Below are 27,639 nucleotides of genomic sequence, written 5' to 3'. Positions count from 1 at the left end.
CTTTCTTTGTTGTACTTTCTCCAGCTCCTTTAGGTGTAGGGTTAGGTTGTGTACCTGAGAGCTTTCTTTTTTCTTGAGAAAGTCTTTTATCACTATATACTTTCCTCTCAGGACCACCTTTGCTGTGTCCCACAGATTTTTGAACAGTTGTGTTTTCATTATCATTTGTTTCCATGAATTTTTTCAATTCTTCTTTAATTTTCTGGTTGACCCATTCATTCTTTAGAAGGATGCTCTTTAGCCTCCATGTATTTGAGTTCTTTCCAACTTTCCTCTTATGATTGAGTTCTGGCTTCAGAGCATTGTGGTCTGAAAATATGCCAGGAATGATCCCAATCTTTTGATACTGTTTGAGACCTGATTTGTGACCCAAGATGTGATCTATTCTGGAGAATGTTTCATATGCACCAGAGAAGAACGTGTATTCTTTTGCTTTGGGATGGAATGTTCTGAATCTATCTGTGATGTTGCATCTGGTCCAATGTGTCATTTAAGGCTTTTATTTCCTTGTTGATCTTTTGCTTGGATGATCTGTCCATCAGTGAGGGGGGTGTTAAAATCCCCTACTATTATTGTATTGTTGTCGATGTGTTTCTTTGATTTTGTTAGTAATTGGTTTATATAGTTGACTGTTCCCATGTTAAGGGCATAGATATTTAAAATTGTTAGAGCATCTTTTTGAACAGACCTTTTGAATATGATATGGTGTCCTTCCTCTTCTCTTATTATAGCCTTTGGATGAAAATCTAATTTATCTGATATAAAGATTGCCATCCCAACTTTCTTTTGATGTCCATTAGCATGGTAAATTGTTTTTCACCCCCTCACTTTAAATCTGGAGGTGTCTTCCAGTCTAAAATGAGTTTCTTGCAAAAAGCATATTGATGGTTGTTTTTTTTTTTTAATCCATTCTGATACCCTGTGTGTTTTGATTGGGGCACTTAGCCTATTTACATTCAGGGTAACTATTGAAAGATATGAATTTAGTGCCCTTGTATTGCCTTTAAGGTGACTGTTACTGTACATTGTCTCTGTTCCTCTCTGGTCTACTTCTTTTAGGCTCTCCCTTTGCTTAGACGACCCCTTTCAATATTTCCTGTAGGGCTGGTTTGGTGTTTACAAATTCTTTTAGGTGTTTTTTTTTTTTTCTGGAAGATTTTTATTTCTCCTTCTATTTTCGATGAGAGCTTAGCCAGATTTAGTATTCTTGGCTGCATGTTTTTCTCATTTAGTGCTCTGAATATATCATGCCAGTTCTTTCTGGCCTGCCAGGTCTCTGTGAATAAGCCTGCTGCCAGTCTAATATTTCTACCATTCTGTTACAGACTTCTTGTCCCTGGCTGCTTTCAGGATTTTCTCTTTGTCACTAAGACTTGTAAGTTTGGGGGCACCTGGGTGGCTCAGTTAGTTAGGCAACTGCCTTCGGCTAAGGTCATGATCCCAGAGTCCTGGGATTGATTCCCGCATCGGGCTTCCAGCAACATGGGGAGTCTGCTTCTCCCTCTGACCTTCTCCTGTCTCATGCTCTCTCTCACTCTCCCAAATAAATAAATAAAATCTTAAAACAAAAAAAAAGACTTGTACGTTTTACTATTAGATGACAGGGTGTGGATTTATTTTTATTGATTTTGAGGGGAGTTCTCTGTGCCCCCTGGATTTTGATGCTTGTTCCCTTTGCCATGTTAGGGAAATTTTCTACTATAATTCACTCCAATATATCTTCTGCCCCCTGCCCTTCTTCTTCTTCTGGAATCCCAATTTTTCTAATATTGTTTCATCTTATGATCTCTCCCCTCATGGTCCAGTAGTCATTTGTCTCTCTTTTGCTCAGCTTCTTTATTCTCCATCACTTGATCTTCTAGATCACTAATTCTCTCTTTTTCCTCATTTATCCTACCAGTAAGAGCCTCCATTCTTGATTGTACCTCATTAATAGCTTTTCTGATTTCAGCTTGGTTAGATTTTATTTCTTTTATTTCTCTAGACAGGGTTTCTCTAATATCTTCCATGCCTTTTTCAAGCCCAGCTAGCACCTTAAGAATTGTCATTCTGAACTCTAAATCTGATATATTACCAATGTCCATATTGATTAGGTCCCTAGCCTGTGGTACTGCCTCTTGTTCTTTTTTTGTGGTGAGTTTTTCCACCTTGTCATTTTATCCAGATAAGAATATATGAATGAGAGAATAAAATACTAAAAGGGTGGCAAAGACCCCAGAAAAATATACACTAACCAAATCAGAAGAGAACCCAAATTGAGGGGAGAAGAAAGGGGGTAAAAAGAAATTTACCAAAAAATTTTTTAAAAATTGTATATATTAGAGTGGTGAATAGAACAGAGCCACCCACTTGATTTTGGATGTATTTTGGTCTCTTAGAAGAAACTACCTCCCAAATCTTAAAGAAAGAAAAACTTATATATATATACAAAAATAAGGGTAAACATGATGAAGGGGTGGAATAGGACTGTAAAGATGAAAATTTATAAAAAAAGAAATTCTAAAAAAGAAATTGATAAGTTGTTTGGAGAGAAAAAAAAGAAAAAAATGTGGAGAGAATTTGCTCAGGCTGAGGACTAGAACAAAGCCCTGTGCTAGACATAGGGTATATTTTGATCTATTAGAAGAAATTGTATCCCAGAATTTTTTAGAATAAGAAAACCCTATATGTATACAAAAAAAAAAAACAAAAAGCCTAGATACAATGAAGGATAAAATATGACTATAAAATATGTAGGTTAAAAAGAATTTTTTAGAAAGTATTGTTAAGATAAACTAGTTAAAAAATGTTAAAAGAGGAACTGTTTAAAAATTTAGAATTAGAAGAAAATGAAATCAAAAAAATTTAATTAACTTGGCAAGACTAAAGAATCATGGGGAGAAAGCCATGAATGTCATGTTTTCCCTTCCCCTAGCTCTGAAATTCTGCTGTTCCCCTGATCAATGAGCTTCGTCTTGGCTGGATGTTCTTGCTGACCTTGGGTGAGGGGCCTATTGTAGTGATTCTCAAATGTCTTTGCCTGAGGCAGAATGGCACTGCCCTTGCCAGAGGTTGGGCTATGTAATCTGCTCAGGTTTGCTCTCAGGAGCTTTTGTTCTCTGAAGGCTTTCCATAGAGCTCTGGACGACAGGAGTGAAACTGGCAGCCTCCCAATCTTGGCCCAGAGGAGCCAAAAGCTCAGGCCCCACTCCTTAGTGTGCCCTTGAAGAAAAACAGTCAATCACTCCCATCTCCCTGATCTCTGGCCGCACTCCAAACTCACCCAGTTTGTGACTGAGCATTTCTGTCTCCAGCACACAGCCCTGTTTGGAGTCTCCAAACCCAGTAGATTCCTACCATGCTGCTCTCTGGTGGAGGAATGTGGGTTTCCCCGGATCTACCACTTGTGGGGTCCCTCCTCAAAGATCCAACTATGCTGCTGATCACAGTTTAAGGTAACACCAAGTTGAGAACTCACTCCTTGGCTCCGTCTCTGTAGTTAGCTTCCCCACTCTGATACCTGCAAGCTCTGCTACACTCAGAGAGCTCCGATCCTTCTGTGACCCCCACAGGTCCTGAGACCACACTGTGCCCGCAAGGGCTCCACTCCCCCCCCCCCCCACCGCCCCCGCTTAGCTTCTGGAGTGAGGTCCCTCCATGGAGCAGACTTCTAAAATTCAGATTTTGTGCTCTGCTGCTCCACTGCTTGCCAGGAGCCGGCCCCTCCCCTGCAGTTTATCTTCCTGTTACTTTGGATTCACTTCTCCACAGGTCCTACCTTTCAGAAAGTGGTCGATTTTCTGTTTCTGGAATTGCTACTCTTCTTTTCTTCGATCCTCCTATTGGGTTTGTAGGTAGTCAGTATGTTTTGACAACTACCTGGCTGGACTCCTGTCATCTCAGTCTGCCACTCCTCCACCATCTTGACTCTTCCTCCGGTTGCCTCAATTCTAAACCGTATTGGTTGCACCCTTGCCATGAACTAAATCCAGGAGAGATAATGAAGCATACAAAGCTGGGTTAAGCATACGAAGTTAGATATGGTCTCCAGTCAGCAAGGACGTCACAAACTACAATATAAAGGAGCGGGTACAAAATAAAAATATTTAAAAATTGTTATGGGAGCTCATGTGAGAAGCAGAGGAAATTCCTAAGATAATACTGAAAAGAATTTCCAAAAAAATGATTTCAGCCTAGAAATAATTAAATATAGGGAAAAGAAGACTGAATTCCCAAAGGCACATCTCCAAGAAAAATAAAAACTGACAGATTATGAATGTATTGAGGAGAATGGTGGTAGTTCTGTTGAAAATTTCTAGTTGATTAATGATAGGTTCATAGAAAACTTGAAGGGTGAGAAGCCAAGGCAATTAACCTTCTAGGAAATAAAAAAATGTTGAAGAAAGGAAAGTAATCATAGCTGGGTGAATAAATACCTTGACCTCTCTGATTCTGTGGCTCAGCTGTGGTAATGTTTAAATGGTATTAAAATTGTAAACACTACATAATCATTTAACCTAAAATTAGGATATTGCTCTATTTGGGTGCTGGATGGAAGAAAAGTTTATAAGTGGTTTGAGAGGAGAAAGGAGGCTGGTAATAGAGATAAATCATCATCTTCCACAATACGAAGTAGGTAAAAAAGAAAAAAAATGTCAGGAATATCAGTATTAATATGTTATTTAGAAACAATTAAAAGAGTTAAATGACGTTCTTCTGAGGAATAAGTACCAAGATTAAGGAAGAGTGATGAAGATGAAGCTGTACTTCTAGATAAGTTTTGAGGTAGTATTTGAATCTTAGAAAATATATAAATGCATTATTAAATGCAAATAAATAGTAAGTGTAAAATTAAACAAATACCTTTCACCAAAGGGGTTCCATGAAAGGGGGAGGTAGAGGTGAGAGTGGTCCTGGACTGGTAGTTTGGCATCAGATAATCGGCAATCTACAATACTGAAGGGGTTGTGCTTCAGAACTCCAAATAACCAATAAAACAGGAGAATGCGCACATTCAGATTTCTGCTTTAGAGAGGAAATTCTGGAATACTTTTGAAAGTAGTTGGAGCAAAGAAGAAATGGTGTCAGGGAAAGTGATTATGCTAGGTCAGCAGGGAAACAATAAGTTTGCTATTTCAAACATCTTATTCAATGTTGGCAATGATCTTAGAAAGCAAAAGCATGGCTTGAGATATATCTTAAAGGTATGGTCAAGAAAATTTGGTGATTGATTAGCTGTGGGAATTAGAAGAGAAATCAGAGTTGATGCAGAGGCATCTACATTTTGATGGTGAGTTTTTTGCTTTTGTAGGAGGCATAATTAAAAGTGGATTTACAGAATGATGGTATGGTTTTGCAAACCAAGGTGCCTGCATTACATCCAATTAAAATGATGTTGTAGACAATAACACATACTATGTTGAAATTCAGGGAAACTCCAAGGCTGGAGATAAAGATTTTGATAAAAAAAAATTATCCACATTAGTCTAAAGTTCATGAAAGAATAAGAACTGATACTTAAAGCTCTGAAACTGGATAAGAGCAATTGGTGAGCGAACACAGACAGAGGAAAGATGAAGACCAAGCCTTGGAGAGCTGCAAAACTTAGACGTCAGAAAAAAAGGAGGAGCCAGAAGAAAAGATCGATGAAGCAAAAGAAAATCTTGGAAATATATAATGTCACAGAAACCAGAATAAAAAAGTTTCAAGAAAGAAGAAGGTGAGCAACCACTGCAGGAAGTTCAAGTAAAAGAGAAAATGAGACTTGACCGTTGGATTTGGCAAATGGAACAGTAGATGTGAGAGGTGGAACTATTCATCAGAGTGCTCCAGGACAAAGAGACTGATCGTAACAGCTAAAGAGATCATGAGAATTGTAAAGAAGAGCAAAAACTTGGGACTGTAACTAGCTGTTTCTTTTTCAAATAGTAGATAATACAGCATGTTTATATGTCCATAGTAGCGACTGTATGGAAAGTAAGACATTTATGATTCAAGAGTAAGTTATTAGTCCAGGATTCCCCTCAGAAATCAAATCTTCAACTGTTACAAAATGAACAAGCCAGCTACATGCGAAACTCCTAGGTTAATAAGGTAAATAAGTATAGATTGAAAAGGACCAGAGTTCTCTACGTAGTCCTTTGTGTATTGCCCCTTTGCACTGACACTTTTGCCCCTCCTCCCTCAAGAGGAGTCACTCTCCCTGCCTCTTGAATCTGGGCTGGCCTGTGACCTGCTTTGGCCAACAGACCGTGGAAGGAAAAATGTGCTGGTTCGGAGCCTAACGAAACCTTCAACAGGAAGGGCAAAGAACTTTCTTAAACATAACCCTGAGAATTGTGTATGTAAGTGAAAAGATGTGTCGAACTGCAATTGAATAAAAGGATGTCGAATTTTAAAATAATTATCAGCGTAAGGAATTTCAGAAAATAAGTTGTTTTACAGAAATGGGTAAGGACACATTCTGAAACATTACAAAAAATTGTCAGAACTTGGATTCCATTTGCAAAATCATTTCTCTTCTGAAAGGAGAAAAGGATTCCCTAAAACTAATGATTCATGAAAGTATCCCAAGGGTTTTAAAATGAAAGGAGATAAAAATTTCTTCCTTCATTTGTTTCCATCAGGGAGCATATTGACAGTCTCAGGAGGGTAGCATATGAACTTTGCTCGTGTGACAGCCCTCATTCCCTGAAATGGATGTTTCAGTTTTAGCAGCATACTGTTTACTATGACTTTTTTTTTTTTAAACAAGTGACTTTGGCTTCACTACTGAAAAAGTCCCATTTCAATGTATCAAGTTTATGTCTCCTCATTAGTGTTTGGCAAGAAAAATCAGGCAACACATGTACTCAACTCATAACAAGTTTATGAATTTGTATTTTAATCCACTTCTGGGAAAAGACAAGCAGCCAAAGATCCAAATGATATATTAATGGTCTAAGTTGTACTTTAATTCATTTTTTCCCAATACATGAGAAGTAATGAGGATCTAACCAGGCATTCCATAAGTCTTTTCAGCTAACATTGGTTCACATTTGAGGTCACAGACCATCTCAGTAAAATCTCAGATTCCACATTTTCCTTGGTGTCTGATCCCATGCTTCAATATCAGGAATACTTGTATCTTAATTAATCTATCAAAGGCTTGTTCTTGTGTTTTTGCTACTGTAACAAGAACTAGTGTTTTCTATCTAGGTTGTAAATAAATGTAAACCAGTATTTATGGCTTCAAATAAATATCATTTGATTTGCTGAAATATTTGTGGTGGTTATACTTTGATTTATTCTAGAGAGGATTAAAAGGTTTTATCTAAGGACAATGAGTATTTTGGAAGTCTGCCTTCTTATAAACATAACATCATCATTTAAAAGAGCCTTTATAGTTTTCATGTATCTCCTGGGAAATTAACTCTGATAAAAAGAGTTATTAGAATGAAAAAGGCCATATATTGTATGATTCCATTTATATGAAAGATCCAGAAAAAGCAAATCTATAGAGGCAGAAAGTGGATTAGTGGTTGCCTGGGGCTGGGAGTGGGAACAGGGATAACTGCAAATGGGCACGAAGGATCCCTTTGGGATAAAAATATTCTAAAACGATTGTGTTGCATAGATCTGAAAATTTACTAAAAATCATTGAACTACACATTTAAAACTTGAGCGTGAATTTTATTTTATATAAATTATACCTCAATAAGGTTATTTTTTTAAAGCAAGTGTTACTAGAGAAACTTAAAACAATTATTTATAACCTTTTATAATTCTTAGTGAAACAGTACAGGGCTTCACATAAGAAAGATTGCAATCACTAAAATATGTCACACTCAGGCAGAAATAAACCTGATTCTTCAAAGGGCTCTCTTAGCTTATTCTGCCCATTCTGAATGCCAGAATCATGACTTTATTGCCAGTTGGGTCCATTCTGGTTGTATATAGTAATACCTGGAAAAAACGTTTAAACTTTAACTTCGAAATACAAAGTTTTAACTGAGAATGCTGAATGTAACAGATGAAATGAACCATGTCCAGCAACATAATTACACACACCCAAGCGGTGGAATTCTGGTACGAGGATTCCCTTTCCTTATCACTAAGAAAGTGATAAAACTCTTAACATGATATAATTTCAATAGCAACAGTAATAATAAAAATTTTTAAAAACAATAATATTCACTGAGTGTTTACCATGTTCCAGGCATTGTTAAGTGCTGAGCAAGAATAGTCTCAATTCACACAACAACCTGGAGAAGCAGATATTGTGTCCATTGTGTAGCAGAAGAAACTGAATCTTACAAAGGATAATGAATGTACCAGTATCACAAAGTAAGCAGATGGCAGGGCCGACATTTGGGTCCTAGTCTGTGTGTCCACTGTGGAGTGGTTATAAAAATGGACTTCATGGGATGGCATCCTGGGTGTGAGTGTGGTTGCCCCATTCTTGAGTTACATGTCTTTTGAGGTGGTCATTCACAATGCTTTCAGCACCTACATTTACAAAATGACCATAATAATGCTATCTAACCATTATATATTTTTGAGAGAATTAAAGGTAGTGAATGTAAAGCTCCCAGTATTTTGCTCAGAACATAATGGCTTCTTAATAAAGGATTCCTAGCAGTATTAATAGCAGGGTGAATTAGTGAATTAGTATTCACTTTAGAAGAAAATACATATTTGATAAAGAAATATATTAAATTTATTAATCAGGAGAGTGAGTTTGGGGCCTCTGGGTGGCTAAGTCATTTAAGTTTCTGCTTCAGCTCAGGTCACGATCCCAGGGTCCTGAGTCGAGCCCTACATCAGGCTTCCTGCTCAGTGGGGAGTTTGTTCCCCCCCCCCCCGCTCCTCCCCCACAGTGTGCTCTCTTGCTCACTCTTTCACAAACAAATAAAATCTTTAAAAAAAAAAAAGAGAGTGTTAGTTAACTGACTTGTAATTCTTGGACAATCCATGTAATAAAATATAAACAAGAGAAAATAAAATTTTAACCAACCATCAAGTACCTTACAACTATGTCTTACCTCTTCTGTTTCATTATTTTTTCCTGTCACCTACATTGTTTTTGTAATGATCATTAAAGCCCATTGTCTATGGGAATTTGAGTACATTACTTTAAATCTCACTTCACGAGCCTTGTGAGAGTTAAGTGGATGCTCTGTGATTTTTGTGAATCTAGGGGTTTGCTGAAGCTAGAGAACTTCAAGTCAGGGCAAACTGAGTATAAAGTTCACTGTCCTTGGGTGGGTTGTTCAAATTCTTAATTCCTCTCTATATTCTTAAGTCCTATGCTCCTAAGTAGGTTCCTGCAAAAGTTCAAAGTTAAATATTGAATTGTAATTTCCTGACAGTCTTTTGCCAATGACTACACATCAATAGTCATAATCATTTTTTAATAATTTTATGAAGCATGTTGTCCATTAGGAATTTTCTTAATTTTGCAGATTTTTTTTATTTTACTAAAAATTCTTTCACAATATATTTTTATACCTAAATAGCCATACTTGGAAAGACATCAATAAAGTAATTTGTTTCTATTGAAAATAAAAGAAATTACAGATACAATGATCACTAGACTTTCCCCATTGAAAAAGAAAGAGCATTTGCACGTTGCATACAAATTGGGCGCACCAGCAGAAGGCCAGGCTCTGACAGCACCTGACTATGAGCTGAGCCATTTCATGCAAGACAAGAGATCATTTCATTGCTCTACAGACCTGAAGGAGAAACGGGAGGAGGGGAGAGGCTACAAGAAGGCTTAGCTAACTAAATGCTTAGGTCCAAGGAAACTTGACTGTTTTTGTTTTGTTTGTCCCTGTTTGTTTTGGAGGTATTCGGTTTGGTTTTGTAGAAACTTGCTAGATTTTGCAGGAACCTACTTAGGAGCATAGGACTTAAGAATATAGAGAGGAATTAAGAATTTGAACAACCCACCCAAGGACAGTGAACTTTATACTCAGTTTGCCCTGACTTGAAGTTCTCTAGCTTCAGCAAACCCCTAGATTCACAAAAATCACAGAGCATCCACTTAACTCTCACAAGGCTCGTGAAGTGAGATTTAAAGTAATGTACTCAAATTCCCTAGACAATGGGCTTTAAACTCACATGGGAAAGCTGTATACAATAATGTAAAATAGTGAGATTATGGAGCTATATGTATACATATACATATAATTTTATACCATTATTCATTTTACCCACAAGACACTGAAAAGTGAAGATGTTTAGGTACTTGGTTAAGGTAAAAACCAAGCACTCAACCTTGTGTTTTTAATTCTTTACAATGTATATTAACTTTATAATAATTATGAAATTTATGGTTAATCTAGGACTTAATGAGAGAGATAAATTTACCATGGTATGATAACTTGTCTATTTATCCTTAAACAGTTCTATCGATTTTTGCTTTCCATATTTTGAGGCTATTTTTTCAAAGGTCAATTCAAAGTTATAATAGCTCTGTATTTCTCTGAATTGAATATTTTATCATTATCTAGTGACTCTCCATCTCTAGGAATGCTTTTTGCCTTCAGGTTCATTTGTCTCATACCAATATGCTGATACCAGCTCTTTTTTGGCAGGTATTTCCTTATGCATGTTCTTTGATCAGTTAACTTTCAGTCTTAAGTTTTATATCCTTTGTTTTTATCCACTCTAAGAACCTTTGTTTTTTAACTCAAACACTTGGCCATTCACACTGACTGTAATTACTTAATTATTTTCATTTATTACCATGTGTATTAGTTCGTTAGGCCTGCCATAACAAAATACCACATACTGGGTGGCTTAAACAACAGAGATTTATTTTCTCATAGTTATCGAAGCCAGGAGTAAAAGGTAGATCAAGATGTCGATGTCGGCAAGGTTGGTTCTTCTGAAAATTTCCTCCTTGGTATGCAGGTACCCATTTCTCCTGTGTCTTCACGTGGTCTTTCTGCTGCATATAAACCCCTAGTGTCTCTCTGTGTCCAAATACCCTTTCCTCATAAAGTCAGATTGGATTAGTGACTAATGGGCTCCTTTTAGCTTAATAACTTCTCTAAAAGCCCTATGTCCAAATATATTCTCTGAGGTACTGAGGGTTTCAACATAGGAATTTTGAGGGAACACAATTCAGCCCATAATGCTATCATTCCATCATATACTTTTCTATATATTTACTATTTTCTTGGAATTTAATTCTATTCTTTATCTCTGACCTTTCAGTTAGAGTCACTTTTTTTGCCTGAAATACAGTTGACTGTTCAACAATATAAGGGTTAAAGGTGCCAACCCCACTACAGAGTCAAAAATCTGCACATAACTTTTGACTCCTCAAAACCTTAACTACTAATAACCTGCTGTTGACTGGAAACCTTACTGATGACATAAAGGGTCAACTAACACGTATTTTATGTGTTGTATGTATATATACTGTATTCTTACAATAAAGGAAGCTAGAGAAAAGAAAACATTAAAATCATAAGAAAGAGAAAATACACTTATGGTGCTATACTGTATTTTTTTAAAGATATTTTTTATTTATTTGACAGAGAGAGAGAGAGAGAAAGAGAGGTCATTAGTAGACAGAGAGGCAGGCAGAGAGAGAGGGGGAAGCAGGCTCCCTGCTGAGCAGAGAGCCCATTGTGGGGCTTGATCCCAGGACCCTGGGATCATGACCTGAGCCGAAGGCAGAGGCTTTAACCCACTGAGCCACCCAGGCGCCCCTGTATTTTTTTTAAACCTATCCATATTTAAGTGGGGACATGTAGTTCAAACCCATGTTCTTCAAGAGACAATTGTACATCCTCCAGGATTTCTTTGCGTTAAGAGTCTTTTGTCAGTCAAGGCCTCTCATTTTTTGGTTTGCCCACTTGAAAGATATTTTCTCTGGATTTATAATTCTGGAATCATTCTTCTTTCATATGGACACATTAAAGATTGTTTTCATCCTTTTTTCATTTCTTGGCCCTATCTTGAGGCAATAGTCCTAGTCTCTCTACCTGAAAGGCTGGATTTTGTCTCCTGTCACCTCCAGCTCCCAAGATCATGAAACCCTTTCTAAGATTCCCTGCAGTTGGGCACATGCCTGCCGGACAAAGATGGTTCTAGGGCTCTGCTTTCCTTTCTGGGAATCTATTTCCACGTCGTTTTTAGCCTCTAAGTATTCTTCATTTTTGACAGTGCATCAATGCATGTTACAAGTTGCTTTTTAGATTTTATCCAGAATATATTTTTGCTGTCATCAGGAAGATCAGTTACAATATTTGGTATGCCATTCTACTGAAAAAATAAGACTGATCCACTTCATTTAAAGAGAGACACAGGCAGACAGAGGAAGGTGTTTTTTGTTGTTGTTTCTTTTTCTGTTAATAGAGTTCCATTTAGGGGTGCCTGAGTGGCTGAGTTGGTTAAGTGTCTGACTCTTGGTTTCGACTCATCTTATGATCTCAGGGTCATGATATCAAGGCCTGTGCTGGGCTCTGCACTCAGCTCAGAATCTGCTTAAAATTCTTCCCCATCCGCCTGGGTGGCTCAGTGGGTTAAGCCGCTGCCTTCGGCTCAGGTCATGGTCTCAGGGTCCTGGGATCGAGTCCCGCATCGGGCTCTCTGCTCAGCAGCGAGCCTGCTTCCCTCTCTCTCTCTCTGCCTGCCTCTCTGTCTGCTTGTGATCTCTCCCTGTCAAGTAAATAAATAAAATCTTAAAAATAAATAAATAAATAAATAAAAAATAAAATTCTTCCCCATCCTCCCACTGTTCCTCCCCCCATGCTCTCTCTCTAAAAAGTTAATAAATCAATCAATCAATAGATAAAATCTTTAATAATAGAGTTCCATTTTAAAGTAGACGACTTATTTGGGACATTTTTCCCTCTATGTGCCGGCAAAATTTGCCTCAACATCAGGAGCAGCCTTGATGGGGTAAAGATTTCAAGGACCTTAAGGACTTTGCATGAAACACTGATAGTTCTAGTATGTGGCCTTAATGAAGCAGAGATAGCAATCTTTGACTGTGCTGTAAAAGCTAGAAACCATGTGGCTGAAAACATGGACAAATCTAAGGAAATTTAACTTGGAGCTGTGCGGCGGAGACGAGAAGGGCCAAGGACGGAATCTATGTGAGACTGAGCGCAGGAATGACAGTCCTAGCTCCTTGAGCCACATCTGTGGGAAACGGTGCTAGTCCATCACCAGACTTCCTCTCCTTAAGCCAAGGACATGCCTCAGAATCCTTCTCTGCATGATATCCTCAGCACCAAGTGCCAAACAACCACAGGAGGCAGGAAGATGCAATTTAGCAAAATAAGGACCAACGGTACCTTGTGGCTTGTTCTTCTGTTTTTCAGTTGGGACATTGTTAGCAACATGTTTTCTCAGGTGCAGCGAGAAAAAGGATTCTTTCCGTTTTCTCGGTTCACCTTTTTGGAAGCTCTGTTAAGGTAACCCACGTGAGTGCTTCCTGTAACTGACTACACAGAGACCCAACAAGGAACCATCCAGCAATGGGCAGAGAGGAAAAGGAAGACTTGTTTACAGTTTCTTCCAAATGTGGAACTTTGCCATGAAATTCTGTGCTTTGAACTAGATCTGGAAATAAAGCCATTAAGAACTTTTCCAGTTAAATAGAGTTTTTTTGTTTGTTTGCTGGCTTGGTTTTGTTTTTCTCTTAGAATCTGAGATCAATGTCTGTCGGCTTGACAGAGAAAAGACTGCAGTTCTTCCGCTTGCTGGAGCTGACTTCCACTTCGGCTCCGTGTCAACTCTTCCCCTCACCTGGCAGGCTCCTGGTCTAGATCTTTACATGCCTCACTTTTTCTCATCCTTCAAGCTTCAAGTCTTGATTTCAACTGACCTCCTCCAAGTCTTTTCTTGATGACCAAAAGTAGACTTCACCACCAACAATTCATTCTCTTGTCAACCATGTTCTTTATTTTTTTAAATGTTTTATTTAAATTCAAGTAGCCAACATATGTAGTACATCGTTGGTTTCATATGTTCGGTAATTTATCAGCCGCAATAACACCGAGCGCTCATCAAATCATGTGCCTTCCTTAATGCCCATCACCCAGTTACGCGTCCCCCCACCCACCTCCCCTCCAGCAACTCTCAGTTTGTTTCCTGTAGTTAAGAGTCTCTCGTGGTTTTTCTCCCTCTCTGATGACTTCGTTCTCTAATCTACCATGTTCTTTATTTTCTTTGTGGCATTTATCACTCACTGGAAATATTTTTTTCCTTTTCTTTTCTCGTCTGTCTCCCCTCACCAGAGCATACATTCTGAGAGGCCAGGGTACTTACTGTCTTGTATCCTTGGCACCTTCAACAGTATCTAATATGTAGTAAGTGCACAATGATATTTGTTCAGGAATTAATATGAATAAGAATTATGTACTTGCTCTTTATTTTGACCTATGGACTTAATTTGGAAGGTGACTTTATTTATAAAGAGATTTTAATTTTATTAAGAGACTTTGACTCTCACAGTAATGAGAAGGGACCAATTTATAGCTTTATAATGGAAAATACATAGGAATTGAGATGGAAAAATGTTGTAGTGATTAAAGAGACAAACACAAGAACTTGGGTTGTAATCTCAATTTTTTGATGACTAACTGTGAGACTATTAGTGAGGTACTCAGCCTCTTTGTTCCTTAGTTTTCTTATCTAAAGAGATTATGACAATGAGAAGACAATAGGATTTGGGGAAAAGAAATAAATTAATGTTCTACAGACACTTAAAATGTCTGCCTTTTGGAAGACCTGTAAGTTAATTATTGATATTTTCTTATAAAGTTACTGTAAATGTACATTATACTCCAGTGCAGTGAATTTTTCATGAATTTCTTCATGTGTCAGGATTAAATACTCATACCTGCTTCATAGGATCATGGTGAGGATGAAACATAAAGCACTTAGAATGGGATCTGGCACATGTAACACTCAAAAACTACAGATTTTATTATCATATGCAATATATTCAAATGACTTTTGTTTATTTACTCTTTTCATTCTTTTTTGTGTTTGTGCTACCAGACCGTGATCTTTATTCGTGACAAAAATTCTCATGGGCAGGAGATATCAGGATACATTGACTATGCCCACAGGCTAAAGATTGAAGATTTTGAAGTCTACTTTAGTGGAAAAAGAAGACTTCTTCCCAAACCCACAGATTTGAGGTAAATTTTGTGTACTTCTCATACCTTCAGTAGGAGAACAAGCTCCTCAGAGGTATGGCAAAAGATTCCTATTTTATGTTCTATATTGTGCCTAGAGTGGAATATACACATATACATCATATACATACATATATATATATATGTGGAACGTGGTAAGACTGGCTTGAATAAAAATTTAAAAAAATTTAAATGGGCAATGAACATTGATGCACTTTTCCCATTAAAGTCTGACGAAGAGAAATTTTCAGAGATGAGGTAAGTAAATTCTCAGTGATTTTCCTTTTAAATTAAAAGTAGAGCTTAGAAATTGTTAATCTCATAAGGCTCTTGGATCACTTGGGACTTGGTCAGCTTAGGAGCTTCAAGTACAGTCCACCCGACACGTTTTCCCTCTCTTTTCTTTGGCCACCAACCAAAGTACAAGCCTATGCCTACCTTTGCCTCATTTACTCTCATTGCTGGCCTATTCAGGGATTCCTTCCCACCTGTCATTCTGTTTACCATTCACCCCTACCCCTTCTTCTGGAGCCCTCATCCTATCACATATGATCTGCTCCTTTTTGTCAGTGTGTTCACAGATCAGCCCTGTATCTCTTTGGGAATATGTCTCAAGCTAATTTTTTAATTCTTTTACTTTCCATAGAATCCAGAAGTGCTCTCTATATCCAGATTGCTCGACACTTGTAACAACACTCTCCTCCTTGGACATTCCTGCTGTCTTTTATCCATCATTATTGCTATTTTCTTATTTATTTATTTATTTACTTGACAGAGATCACAAGTAGGCAGAGAGGCAGGAAGAGAGAGAGAGAGACGGGGAAGCAGGCTCCCTGCTGAGCAGAGAGCCTGATGTGGGGCTGGATCCCAGGACCCTGAGATCATGACCTGAGCCGAAGGCAGAGGCTTTAACCCACTGAGCCACCCAGGTGCCCCCCTTATTGCTATTTTCTAAGGACTTCTTAACCCATCACCACCTTAATGGACCTACCTCTTTTCTCATCCACCTAGATGTACCGCATGTCATTTAATTTTTCTCTGTAATAATCTGTTTTTGTGCTTTTGCTAACTTCAACAGTAGATTGATAAGGACTTTGTTTACTTACCTGTAATTGAATTCCTGGGTTCTTCTAGGAAATTTTAGGAAATTTCAATAAGGTGTGGATATCCAAAAATATTCTAAATATTCACCAGTCTCTCAAGATCTTTGTTGTCAACGCTGACCTCCTCTCACTGTATGATTTGCCTCACATTGCACAGATTACACTGAATCTAAACATAGAAACTACCAAATGATCTCTTTTTTCCAGGCTTTTTTCCAGTGATGTTTCTAAAACAACATAGTTCTGACCTTAGGTGGCTGTACCTTCTTCTTTTAGAAATAGATTTATTTCTTGAAAAAAAAAATAATACTTCAGTCTTACCAAGTGAAATATTTCTTTTATACATGAACCTAGTCTCACAAATTTTTTACAGATTCAGAGAGAAAATAATTACTTGTTCTGTTTAGAGCTAATTTATCCAACTTGTTTTTGATGCTTTCCATCCTTCTTTCTGCTGAAACTATATTTCATGTGTTCCCCCTGTTTCTTAGAAATTCTCAAATTCACTTTCTTGGCTGACTCCTTTATCTCACCTCTAAACATGCTGAAGCCATTTCTATTAAAAAAAAGGAGAAGCCATTTCTATTTTAAAAGATTATTTCTATTAAAAATCCCCTTTTGCACTCCAACTATTGAACTGCCTTTCTTTTGGTTTTCAGCTTATTTCCTCAAAATAGCAGGTGTCTCCAATTCTCACTGCTCATGTAGGCACTAACCCATGGTAATTAGTTCTGTGCCACTATTATTCAAATGGAATGACTACTGGTAACATCACCAGTGACTGCCAACTTGGAAAACGCATGGATTATTTCCAGTTCCTCTCTTACTTAACTTCTCTACAGTATTTGATTAGTGTTGCTTAATCATTATGCTGAGTAATTCTTTCTTCTCAAAACTATTCAAATGCCCTTTTTATTTTCAGAATCCCTCACTGTATTCTTCCCTTCCTTATTTTGTACACGTTGGAATTCATCAGAGTTCATCCTTCGATTTTGTTTCTTACCATCTACATTCTCCTGGGTGATTTGATCACTTTCCTAGAGGGAAGCTGTTCTTCTTATTTCATATTCAGTTATCCCATTGCTTACTTCAGAGAACTTTCTGTATATTCCATTAGCACCTAAAACTTATTTTCAAAATTAAACTCATCTTAATCTCTGTAGTTTGCTGTTGCTTCTGTATCCTCCATCTTGGTAAATGGCACCACCTTCGCAAACCAAGGCAAAATCCAGATGTTATTCTAGACCTCTATCTCTCTACCACTACCTCATAACTAATAATTTACTAAAAATGCCAGATTCTATAACCTTAACATCTTTGTTTATATTAAAGCAAATGTTAGATGTGTCATTTCACCTATATGAATTGTTCATAGTATTTCACCTATATGAATTGTTCATACTACTATTTCACCTATATGAATTGTTCATACTACTATTTCAGTATGAATCTTTATCTGATAACATTTTAACAGAAAATACCTAACAAATAATTCCTTAATATTCTCTAATACCTAGTTAGTCCTTATTCGTATTTTATTTTCTCTTTTTTTTTAAGATTTCATTTATTTATTTGACAGACAGAGATCACAAGTAGGCAGAGAGGCAGGCAGAGAGAAAGGGGGGAAGCAGGCTCCCCGCTGAGCAGAGAGCCCGATGTGGGGCTCAATCCCAGGTCCCCGAGACCATGACCTGAGCTAAAGGCAGAAACTTAACCCCTGAGCCACCCAGGCGCCCCCGTATTTTATTCTCTTAAAGTTATCTTTTCACAGTTGATTTGACCACATCAAAATCCAAATAATACTGTTTTTTTTATTCTATCTTTTGTAATTCTTTTACTATATAACAGTTCCTTCCTTATTTTTTATTGTTTTATGCTGTTGATTTGTCAGAGAAACAATGTCATTCATCCCAAGAAACGTCTCATAATCTACATGTGATTGATCACTTCATGCTGTTGTTTCACATCCTCCTCTATCTATTTCCTGTCAACGGGCCTGATAAAATCCAGCCTCAAATTTTTTTCAGCTAACCACCTTTAATATGTGAAGCTCAAGGTGAGCTCTTTTTTTGTTGTTGTTAATTTCTTTTCAGCGTAACAGAATTCATTGTTTATGCACCACACCCAGTGCTCCATGCCAAATGTGCCCTCCATAATACCCACCACCAGGCTCCCCCAACCTCCCATCCCCCGCCCCCTCAAAACCCTCAGATTGTGAGCTCTTAAAGAGTGGGTTCAGCTGGTGTCAGTCTGATCACTCCACCAGAAAGTTCCCCATTGGTTCATGTAAATGGTTTTAGAATACAATAACAAAAGCTACCTAAATGTGTTTAAGAAAGGTTGTATAATGGTAATTCTCTAATTCTAGCACTCATTCTGCATTATTTAGCCAGAATTCTTCCATAGAGAATAACTTTTTCTCATCACTTAGTTGGTTACCCTAAAATAGAATTCAGTGCAGGCAGAAATACAAAATAAATATTTAATTATTTCCTTAAATTTATGGGAAAAAATGTAAAGCCAAAAGCACAATAGAGTAATGCCAAATTGTTTTCAAAGTGGTTCTACCAATTTGTACCCACCAGAAGTACTATGTAAGTGTTCTAATTGACAGACATTTTCCCCACTGTACTGAGTTACAAATGATCTCTCATTGTGGCTTTTAACTTTCATTTCTGTAATTACTTATCAGATTGGGTATCTTTCATTGGTTGATCAAATTTCCTTTATGTGAATTATCTATTAAGACTTCTCCCCATCTTTTTTATTGGTTATCTATTTCTCCTTTTCTTATACATTGTGAATTCTTTTTATTTTTATCTTTTGGACATTGATCAATCATTTGCTGTTTGTATATATTGAAAAATACCATCTTCTGGGTGCAATTCTCCTTTACTTCCTTTACATTGACTTTTGATCATCAGAAGTCAGAAGTTTTGATAGATTAATACATTTTACTAATCTTTTCATCTGAGGTTTGCATTTTTTTGGTGTTTTGTTTAATCAAACTCTACATTTATGCAGGGCATAAAAATATTATCCTATAGAGCGTAGTTTTGCTTTTTATTTTGTATCTTCAATGTACCCAGATTTAATGTTATATATGATGATTGATTGGGTAAGGGCCCACTTTTTATTATTGTTTTCCTAAATGACTGATAATTTGTCCTAGAATACTTACTGAAAAGTCCACTATCTTCTCTCTCACATGTGCAACACCATTTGTGTCTTAAGTTAGGTTCTGTACATGTTTATTTCTGAGCTCACTCTTTAGTTTTATTGGTCTTTCCTTGAAATAATGGAATCTTGGTCGTTTGGTATATTTTAGTGATAGTTTTTAAAATAAAGATAGTTTTTCTTCTTCCAAAGCATCTAGGCTGTGCTTGTCCTTCACTCTAACATATAAATTTTAGAATCAGCTTTTGAAGTTCAAACACACAAAAAAAGTTGTAATTTTGATTGGAATTGCTTTCAAGTATGGCCAATGTACAAGTAATGGCATCTTCATGATATTCAGTTTTCCATTTATTTATTTAATTTATTTACACCTTTTAAAATTTCTTTTAATAATATTTTATGTTTCCTAATTAGTGAGTTTTACCATTTTTTTCCTCATGGATGCCATATTATTTCTGAGGTTTTAAACAAAGTTAGCTCTATTCTGATGATTCTCACTGGATAATTTTTACCACATGGGTTTAATATAAGCCATCTATCAGAATCAAACTTCATATTTTTCACTCAAGAGATTTCACACCAATAAATGACTAAAGAGTGTTACCAGGGGGTAAAAATATCTTTGGTATATGTATTCCCCTACTTAGCTCAATTTAGAACACGAACAAAGACTTTAAAAGTAAAGATTCACTTACCTTTTGATGTGCTATTCTACTCTGTGTAGGAAGAGACATTAGTTCTGTGGTTGGATTCCTGTTTTGTGGAAAGTAGAAATATTGACAGCTATGGCTATTATGCAACACAACAGAAGAGAGGGCCCTGAAAAGTTGATGTCTTGTCAGTTCAGACTCCCTCCACCCATGTGTTTAAGATTCAGTACCTTCCTGTCAGCATATGTGAGTACCTCACAAGTCAACAGGATGTTACCATGTAGGGAGCTCACATTTTCCCACAACAACTTCATGAAATAGGTTCAAGACGAATTATTACCATCTGAGAGAGTAGAAGCTCGAGCAAACCACTTGCTAAAGTTCACGAGAGAGAAACAGGGGTGAGTGAGAACAAGTTCTTAGGAATTACAATTCACTGTTCACCTCCACAACACTATTCTGAGTTTAAAAGCTTTTGTAGCCTGAATGTGATTGCACTACATAGGATCCCTGAGTTATAGTCTGCCCCATGTTTAGCTGCTTACATATCCATATTTATGTATCCATATCATTTCCACAAAGATCTAAAGTCTGCCTGTAGAGCTCTACCTATCCCTTGAGTAGACTGGTCAGGAGGAAATGAAAAGTTTTTTTGTGTTTCTCTTTAGAGAGTCTATGAAATATTCATATCCTTGACCGAGGAATGTCCCTAAATATTAAAGCCTTGAGATATTATTATTAAATTTCCCTTGCAATCCCATTGTCTGTTTTATTAAAATATTTAACATGCCAAACTTCTGAAGTTGGAATTTAAAGTTGTGTTTATCCTGTGCTTAAGTGTGTTCTCATGAAAGCATCTGGTTCTCAAGTTTTAAAGAAAAGGTTCTCAAGTTTAAAAGAAAAAGGAGTAAATGACTCAGTTCTTCTGCACAGAGTATAAAAATATTGCCTGTTTTTAAGGTTATGAATATTGTTACACATCTAAATTTGGTGACTAATTAGTAAAATATCCATTTAGTCTCTTCAACAGATATTTGCTGAATTTGAAAGAAAAGGAATACTTTGGGTGAAAAAAGATTCTGACTGAGGGAGACTTTCCCCAGCCACCAGCTCCTTGATATGCAAAGTGTGGTCCATGGACCAATAGCACCTATAAAGTTTGAAAGGCGTACTCTAGACCTGTGCTGTCCAATAGAGTAGTCATGAGCCACATGTGGCTGCTGAGCACTTTAAATGTGATTAACTCTGAATTAAGCTATTCTAAAAGTATATACCTGATTTCCAAGATTTATCATAAAAATATTAACTATCTTATTAATAAGTCTGCATTAATTACATGCTAAGATGATATGTTGGATATGTAGGGTTAAATGAGACATATTATTAAAATTATTCTCATCTTTTCTTTTAACTTTTCTTTAGTGTGGCTGTTAGAAAATTTTCAATGACATAAGTGGCTTAGGTTTATGACTCAATTCTCTTGATAGATTGATCTGGTCTACTTGTCCTCACCCCAGAGTTTCAATCCCATCCTGATCTTTAGAACCAGTATTAATCTTAGATAGGCATGACGTAAGAAACCATAGACCAGAGATCACTAGTTAGTAGTGTCTGGATGCAGACATGTTTTGTTTGGCCTACACGATGTATCTAAAAATTGCATCAGTGCTTGAGAAATAGGAAATGTCACATAAAATATATTGGATTTGCAGATTCTCTTAAAAACTAATAAGGTCTTCCCACACTGAGCCTGCATTCTCTCATTGCAACCATGACCTAGAATTAAATAGCAGCTGCCTTCTGAGATGGGCTATGTTCTCACCAGATTAACATAGACATAGACTTGACCACTCACACATCTTGGCATCTACACCGTCCCCCTCAAGTCACTCATTTAGAGTACCTCCTGGATTCTCCCAAGTATTTGAATCTCTGACTACTAGTCTAAATTACCATCTCAGATGTTAGAAGTTATATTTGCCATTAGCCCAGTCATGCTCTCTGTTGTTCTCCCATTTTGGTGAGTTTAATTTCAGCCCTCAGGTTCTTCCAAACTACTTGAGGCAAAGTCTGAGATAACTTTGATCCTGATGAAGATTAACTGAGCATTTATGTGGACAAGGCACTAAGCTAAATAATTTATAATTTATATTCATTTTTTCACTTACTTGACTACCTCATGGATTTTTTTTTCACATTCTAACATCAAAGAATGTACATCATAGAGATGTTAATTTGCTTAACCCAAAGTTACACACAGAGACATTTGCACTCACAACTAGAAATCCAGGACCAAAGAGGGATCTGTGGAACACCAAACACCATAATTTTTTTAAAATCAATACATGATTCTACTTTAGGACTCTGTTGTGAAAAGATATCATTTTCCTCTTTGGTCTCATATCCATATCCTAGTCATTGTCAGGTTGTATATTTTTTTGCAGATGTGTATCTGACTTGACAAGACCTAATTTGGGATTGTTTTTCAGAACTTGAAGCAATCCCGCTATCCACAGTTAAGACTGGGGAATTTCAGCCATCCTGTACCCACCCTGGCCACTTCCTCCTTTCATTGAGCTTGGCAGAAAACAGCCCTTTGTACTTAACCAGGCTTATATTTTCAGTCACTATGAGTAAGAATTACAGTGTCCCACAGCTTTGTGTGTGGAAGAGCTCTGGCCAGGACTAAAAGTGGCCTTTAATTGTGGCTTCAATCTAAAAGTCTTTAGGGAAAAATTGGCCCTGACTTGTTGAACCTCAGTTATGTCCCAGGATACTTTTAGAATCTATTCATATCCTCTGAACTGTGGTTCACATAATTTTTGTAATATTTAGTTGGAATTCTTATACAAATAAATTTAATTTTCCAGTACTTAACTCATTTCAGTTTCTCTTTATCCCAAGCTAAACATTAAGTATTATCTCTCATGGAAAACTCAAGGATGGAGAAGAGAGCTCCCCAAAGCTATATTCAGATGAACCTCCTCCTGCCTATCTGTGTAAAACCCAAATATACTGAAACTAACTTTTCCTACGAAATTCCTACTGAAATATCTGCCTCCATTGTTCTATGGTAGAATTTTATTCAGACCCTGTTTGTCTCATTTCTTAAAAAAAAAAAATCAGAATACTAGAACACTCATCTGGTGATCTCTTTAATTGTCTACAATGTGCTTCCCTGATGATAAGTGAATAATTAGAGTGAATTATTAGTAATAATAATAAGGGTAAACCTTAAGTGAATAATTAGAGATCGGAGACAACCTCTAGTTCATTGACAACAATTACTATGATTATTACAGGCTGCTTCTTTTACACAGGATTTTTTTTGCAACACTTAAAAATTTTGGTAAAATATATAGAACCTAAAATTTACCATTTTAACCATTTTTAAGTGTACTGTTCAGTGGCACTAAATACATTTAAATTGTTGGGCAACACTTCCAGTTAATTATGAAATTATCTTAGTCTTGGAAAAGTCCAAAAAACAGTACAATAAATACCAATAAACTCACAACTTGGATTAAACCGTCATTCACATTTTTCAAATGTGCTTCAACTCTCTTTAGTATGCTGCTGTGTATATACCATTTTAGAATAGCTTGCAGATTTCACCCTTAAACATTTCACTAAGCATCTCCTAAGAATAAGAACGTCCACCTATATAACATCACATTATCATACATAAGAAAATTAGTAATTATTTTTATAATCTCACATCCATCTATGCCATTTTCCTTCATCTATGGCTGAGGTAACATGCAGAGAAACTAGAGAGTGAAAGCATGTGGACTACATCCAAACCTATCTACAGTACTTCTGGTGGGGGAATTCTGAAGCCATTCTGGAATTGAATTTAACATAGAGACTTGCTCTCTTTCTACCCTGATTCCCACTGACCCCAGAAATCTGCTCTCCACATTAGAAAAGTCATCTTAAACTTCAGGAGTTGAGATTAGCATTCAGTAATACAGAATTCTACTTACACATTTTTTTTAGGATTCAAGGCAAGCAACACCTTCCAGTATTAGATTAAAAACTCCCATCAACTTCCCTGTCTTGTTTCATGTGTCTACCTACCTCTCTTTTTTTTTTTAATTTTCAGCGTAATAGTATTCATTGTTTTTGCAGCACACCCAGTGCTCCATGCAATACATGCCCTCCCTATTACCCACCACCTGGTTCCCCAACCTCCCACCCCTACCCCTTCAAAACCCTCAGGTTGTTTTTCAGAGTCCATAGTCTCTCATGGTTCATCTCCCCCTCCATTTTCCCTCAACTCCCTTCTCGTCTCCATCTCCCCATGTCCTCCATGTTCTTTGTTATGCTCCACAAATAAGTGAAACCATATGATACTTGACTCTCTCTGCTTGACTTATTTTGCTCAGCATAATCTCTTCCAGTCCCGTCCATGTTGCTACAAAAGTTGGGTATTCATCCTTTCTGATGGAGGCATAATACTCCATCGTGTATATTCTACCTACCTCTTTTCATGCTTTCATTCAAAGCATTCATTTCAAAGAACCACTCACTGTTTCCTAAATACGTCATGCTCTTTTGTGACCCTCTACTGGATGTACCTGGACCCATATTCTCTACCCAGCAAGCCCTTTCTTAAAATTCTTTTTTTTTAAAGATTTTATTTATTTGACAGACAGAGATCACAAGTAGGCAGAGAGGCAGGCAGAGAGAGAGGGGGAAGCAGGTTCCCTGCCGAGCAGAGAACCCAACGTGGGGCTCGATCCCAGGACCCTGAGCTCATGACCCGAGCCAAAGGCAGAGGCTTAACCCACTGAGCCACCTAGGCGCCCCATGAGCCCTTTCTTAACAACACAGTTCAAGTGTGACCTTTTCCAAGTTCTTCCATTCCCTGAACTGAGTTCACCAAGGTGATTCCATATCCTTGTGTTTACCTCTTTTCTTTTATATTGATTACAACATGCTTTTGACATGTTTACTGTGAGCTCTTCAGCACAGGAACAACCATGGTGTTGGAGGTTTCAGATACCAAATATCTGTACCTCCTCTCTTCTCATGGCTGTAACTGCCAAGTAACTAATACAGCAATCCCTCTGGGGATTCATCCAACAGATAGTTACAGAACACCTTTGATATACCAAGTTCTAGGACTAGGGATACAATAACCAGAAAAAAGTAAACATCTTCTCATAGAGTGTATAGTTGGTGGAAGGAGATAGAAAATAAACCAATGACAAATATGTCTACCCATCTGCACGTATGTACACATACATACTATAGAGACTTATGCTAAGTAGTTAAGTAGAAAATTCAGCATCTACACATCTATGAAATGTTAGAGCAAGGTAAGTGCTGTGGAGGAAAATGGAGCAGGAAGGTGGACTTCTAGGTGCCATTGGAAATTCAAGTGGCCATGGAAGACCTCATTGAGCCATAAAGATGGTGCAAGCCCAGGGACCTGAAGGAACTGAGCCCAGAGGGACCAGGCAAGAGGCCAGTGTAGGCTGAAGACGCAAGCTTCTGAGGCAGTCTGTGTGGGGAAGAGCTCGCTGCTGTGGGGAGGTCATGCAAAGCAGGTTGGTAATGAGGCCAGGGAGGAAACAGGAGCCAGTCACATAGGACGTTACAAGTCGTAAGGACTCCATTTTCATTCTGAGTAAAACAGGTAGCCACCGGAGAGTTTTTAGCAGTGAACCTAGATACATCATGCTCATCATATGATATGCATTACATTTTTGCCTCACTTGGGGCCCTGAGTGGCTCAGTCCGTTAAGTGGCTGCTTCTAATTCAGGTTACGATCTCAGGGTCCTGGGGTCAAGCCCCACATTGCAAGGTTCCCTGCTCAGTGGGGAGTCTGTTTCTCCCTTTCCTTTTGCTTCTCCCACCCTGCTCATGCCTGTTCACTCACTCTCTCTCTCAAATAAATAAAAATCTTAATTTTTTTTAACCCAATCATACTATCTGCAGAATTGAGAGAAGATAGAAGTAAGGACAGAGGCTGTGAGAGGCAAAGTATCAACTTTGTCCATGGTAGTCTGATAACTCCAAGCGCTGAGTTTTCTGATAAAGTTGGTCCAAGCTGTGGTTCTTAAACTTGACCATGCCCCCAAATCACCTGAAGGGGCTGTTAAAACCAGATTTCCGGGCCCTGTTCCCAGAAGGCCTATCTCGCTAAGCTGCTACCTTCCAAAGGCAATGCGCCAGACAGCGAAAAGTCTCCAAGCAGCCCTGTGCTGACTTTTGGATGCATGGACCCTGCCCTGGGAATGTATGGCTCAAAGAAGTCAGGTCGCCACCCTTCAACGCAGACGTTTCCTACAGGACACTCTTCTGTGGAGATGTGGACAGTATATTTCTGTTTATAATATAGTTGCATCTGCCGTGCTGATCTAAAGCCTGACACTTGGCAGGGACTTACCAAAAATTTATTACATGAATATTTGAATAAATGAGTGATTTTTAATGAAGGAAATCTTCAACCCAATTATGAAAAATTTCAGGAATGAAGTTTTTACTTAAAATATTTACTGTGGCTCCTGGATGGCTCATTCCTTAAGAATCTGCCTTCAGTTCAGGTCATGATCTCAGGGTTCTGGGATCGAGCCCCACATCAGGCTCCCTGCTTAGTGGGAAGCCTGCTTCTCCCTCTCCCACTCCCCCTGCTTGTGTTCCCTCTCTCACTGTGTCTTCCTCTGTCAAATAAATAAATAAAATCTTAAATTTTTTTTTTTTACTTATGACGTGCCTGGGTGGCTCAGTCCATTAAGCATCTGACTCTTGATTTGGGCTCAGGTCATGATCTCAGGGTGGTGAGGTGGACCCCTGCATAGGGCTCTGAGCATGGAAACTGCTTAAAATTTACTCTCTCCTTTTCCACCTCCACCTTCTCACATGCGCTCTCTAAATAAATAAACAAACAAAATCTTTCAAAAAATAAAATATTTACTTAAAAACCATCTTAGGGCACCTGGGTGGCTCAGTGGGTTAAAGCCTCTGCTTTCGGTTCAGGTCATGATCCCAGGGTCCTGGGATGGAGCCCCACATCGGGTTCTCTGCTCAGCAGGGAGCCTACTTCCTCCTCTCTCTCTCTGCCTGCCTCTCGGACTACTTGATAAATAATTTAAAAAAAAAAATCTTAAAATGTTCTTCTAAAAAAAAACCATCTTAGCATTGTGAAAAACAATTTCGATAAAAGAGAAAAGTTGTATATTAATTGCTTTTACTTAGGGTTGATTTTCATTTTGTTATAACTCTGGGTATCTGGCCCAATAATTTGAAACTGCACTGGCTATTAATACTATAGCAATTCTGTCAAAAGGTTATTATATTGTATTTTAAGTCTGGATTTTTGCTGCTGATTCACAAAATTTGCTTTGGTGGTAGGACAGAGTTTTCAGTAGATTTGAAACTGTCAGATAACTTGAGAACCTTTTCATAAGTGTTTTCCAAATCAAATTCCATCTCACAGCATGAAGTAAAAGTTAAAAAATAATTAAAATTTTAGTATAAGCTTGCTTTCAATGTTTTCATAAGCATCCAAGAGTATAGGGTATAATACATAATGTCTCTGCATTTCCTTCTGGCGTTAGTACAGAAAGGAC

At 37.6% G+C, this 27,639-nt stretch overlaps 1 protein-coding gene across 3 annotated transcripts in view; it reads left to right on the top strand.

Annotated features, from left to right (window-relative positions):
* Positions 1–27,639, top strand: part of CFAP299 (cilia and flagella associated protein 299) — a 613,349-nt gene that overhangs the window by 502,996 nt on the left and 82,714 nt on the right. For all 3 annotated transcript variants that reach the window (XM_045984663.1, XM_045984671.1, XM_045984677.1), the window contains exon 4: positions 14,989–15,131. In XM_045984663.1, the coding sequence (XP_045840619.1) occupies positions 14,989–15,131 (143 nt within the window). The remainder of the gene's footprint in view (positions 1–14,988; positions 15,132–27,639) is intronic.

The sequence above is a fragment of the Meles meles genome, chromosome 2 (assembly GCF_922984935.1).
Source record: "Meles meles chromosome 2, mMelMel3.1 paternal haplotype, whole genome shotgun sequence".
Classification (NCBI taxonomy): Eukaryota; Metazoa; Chordata; class Mammalia; order Carnivora; family Mustelidae; genus Meles; species Meles meles.
The sequence above is the reverse complement of the archived record's forward strand: the minus strand, read 5'-3'. Positions and strand labels throughout refer to the sequence as shown.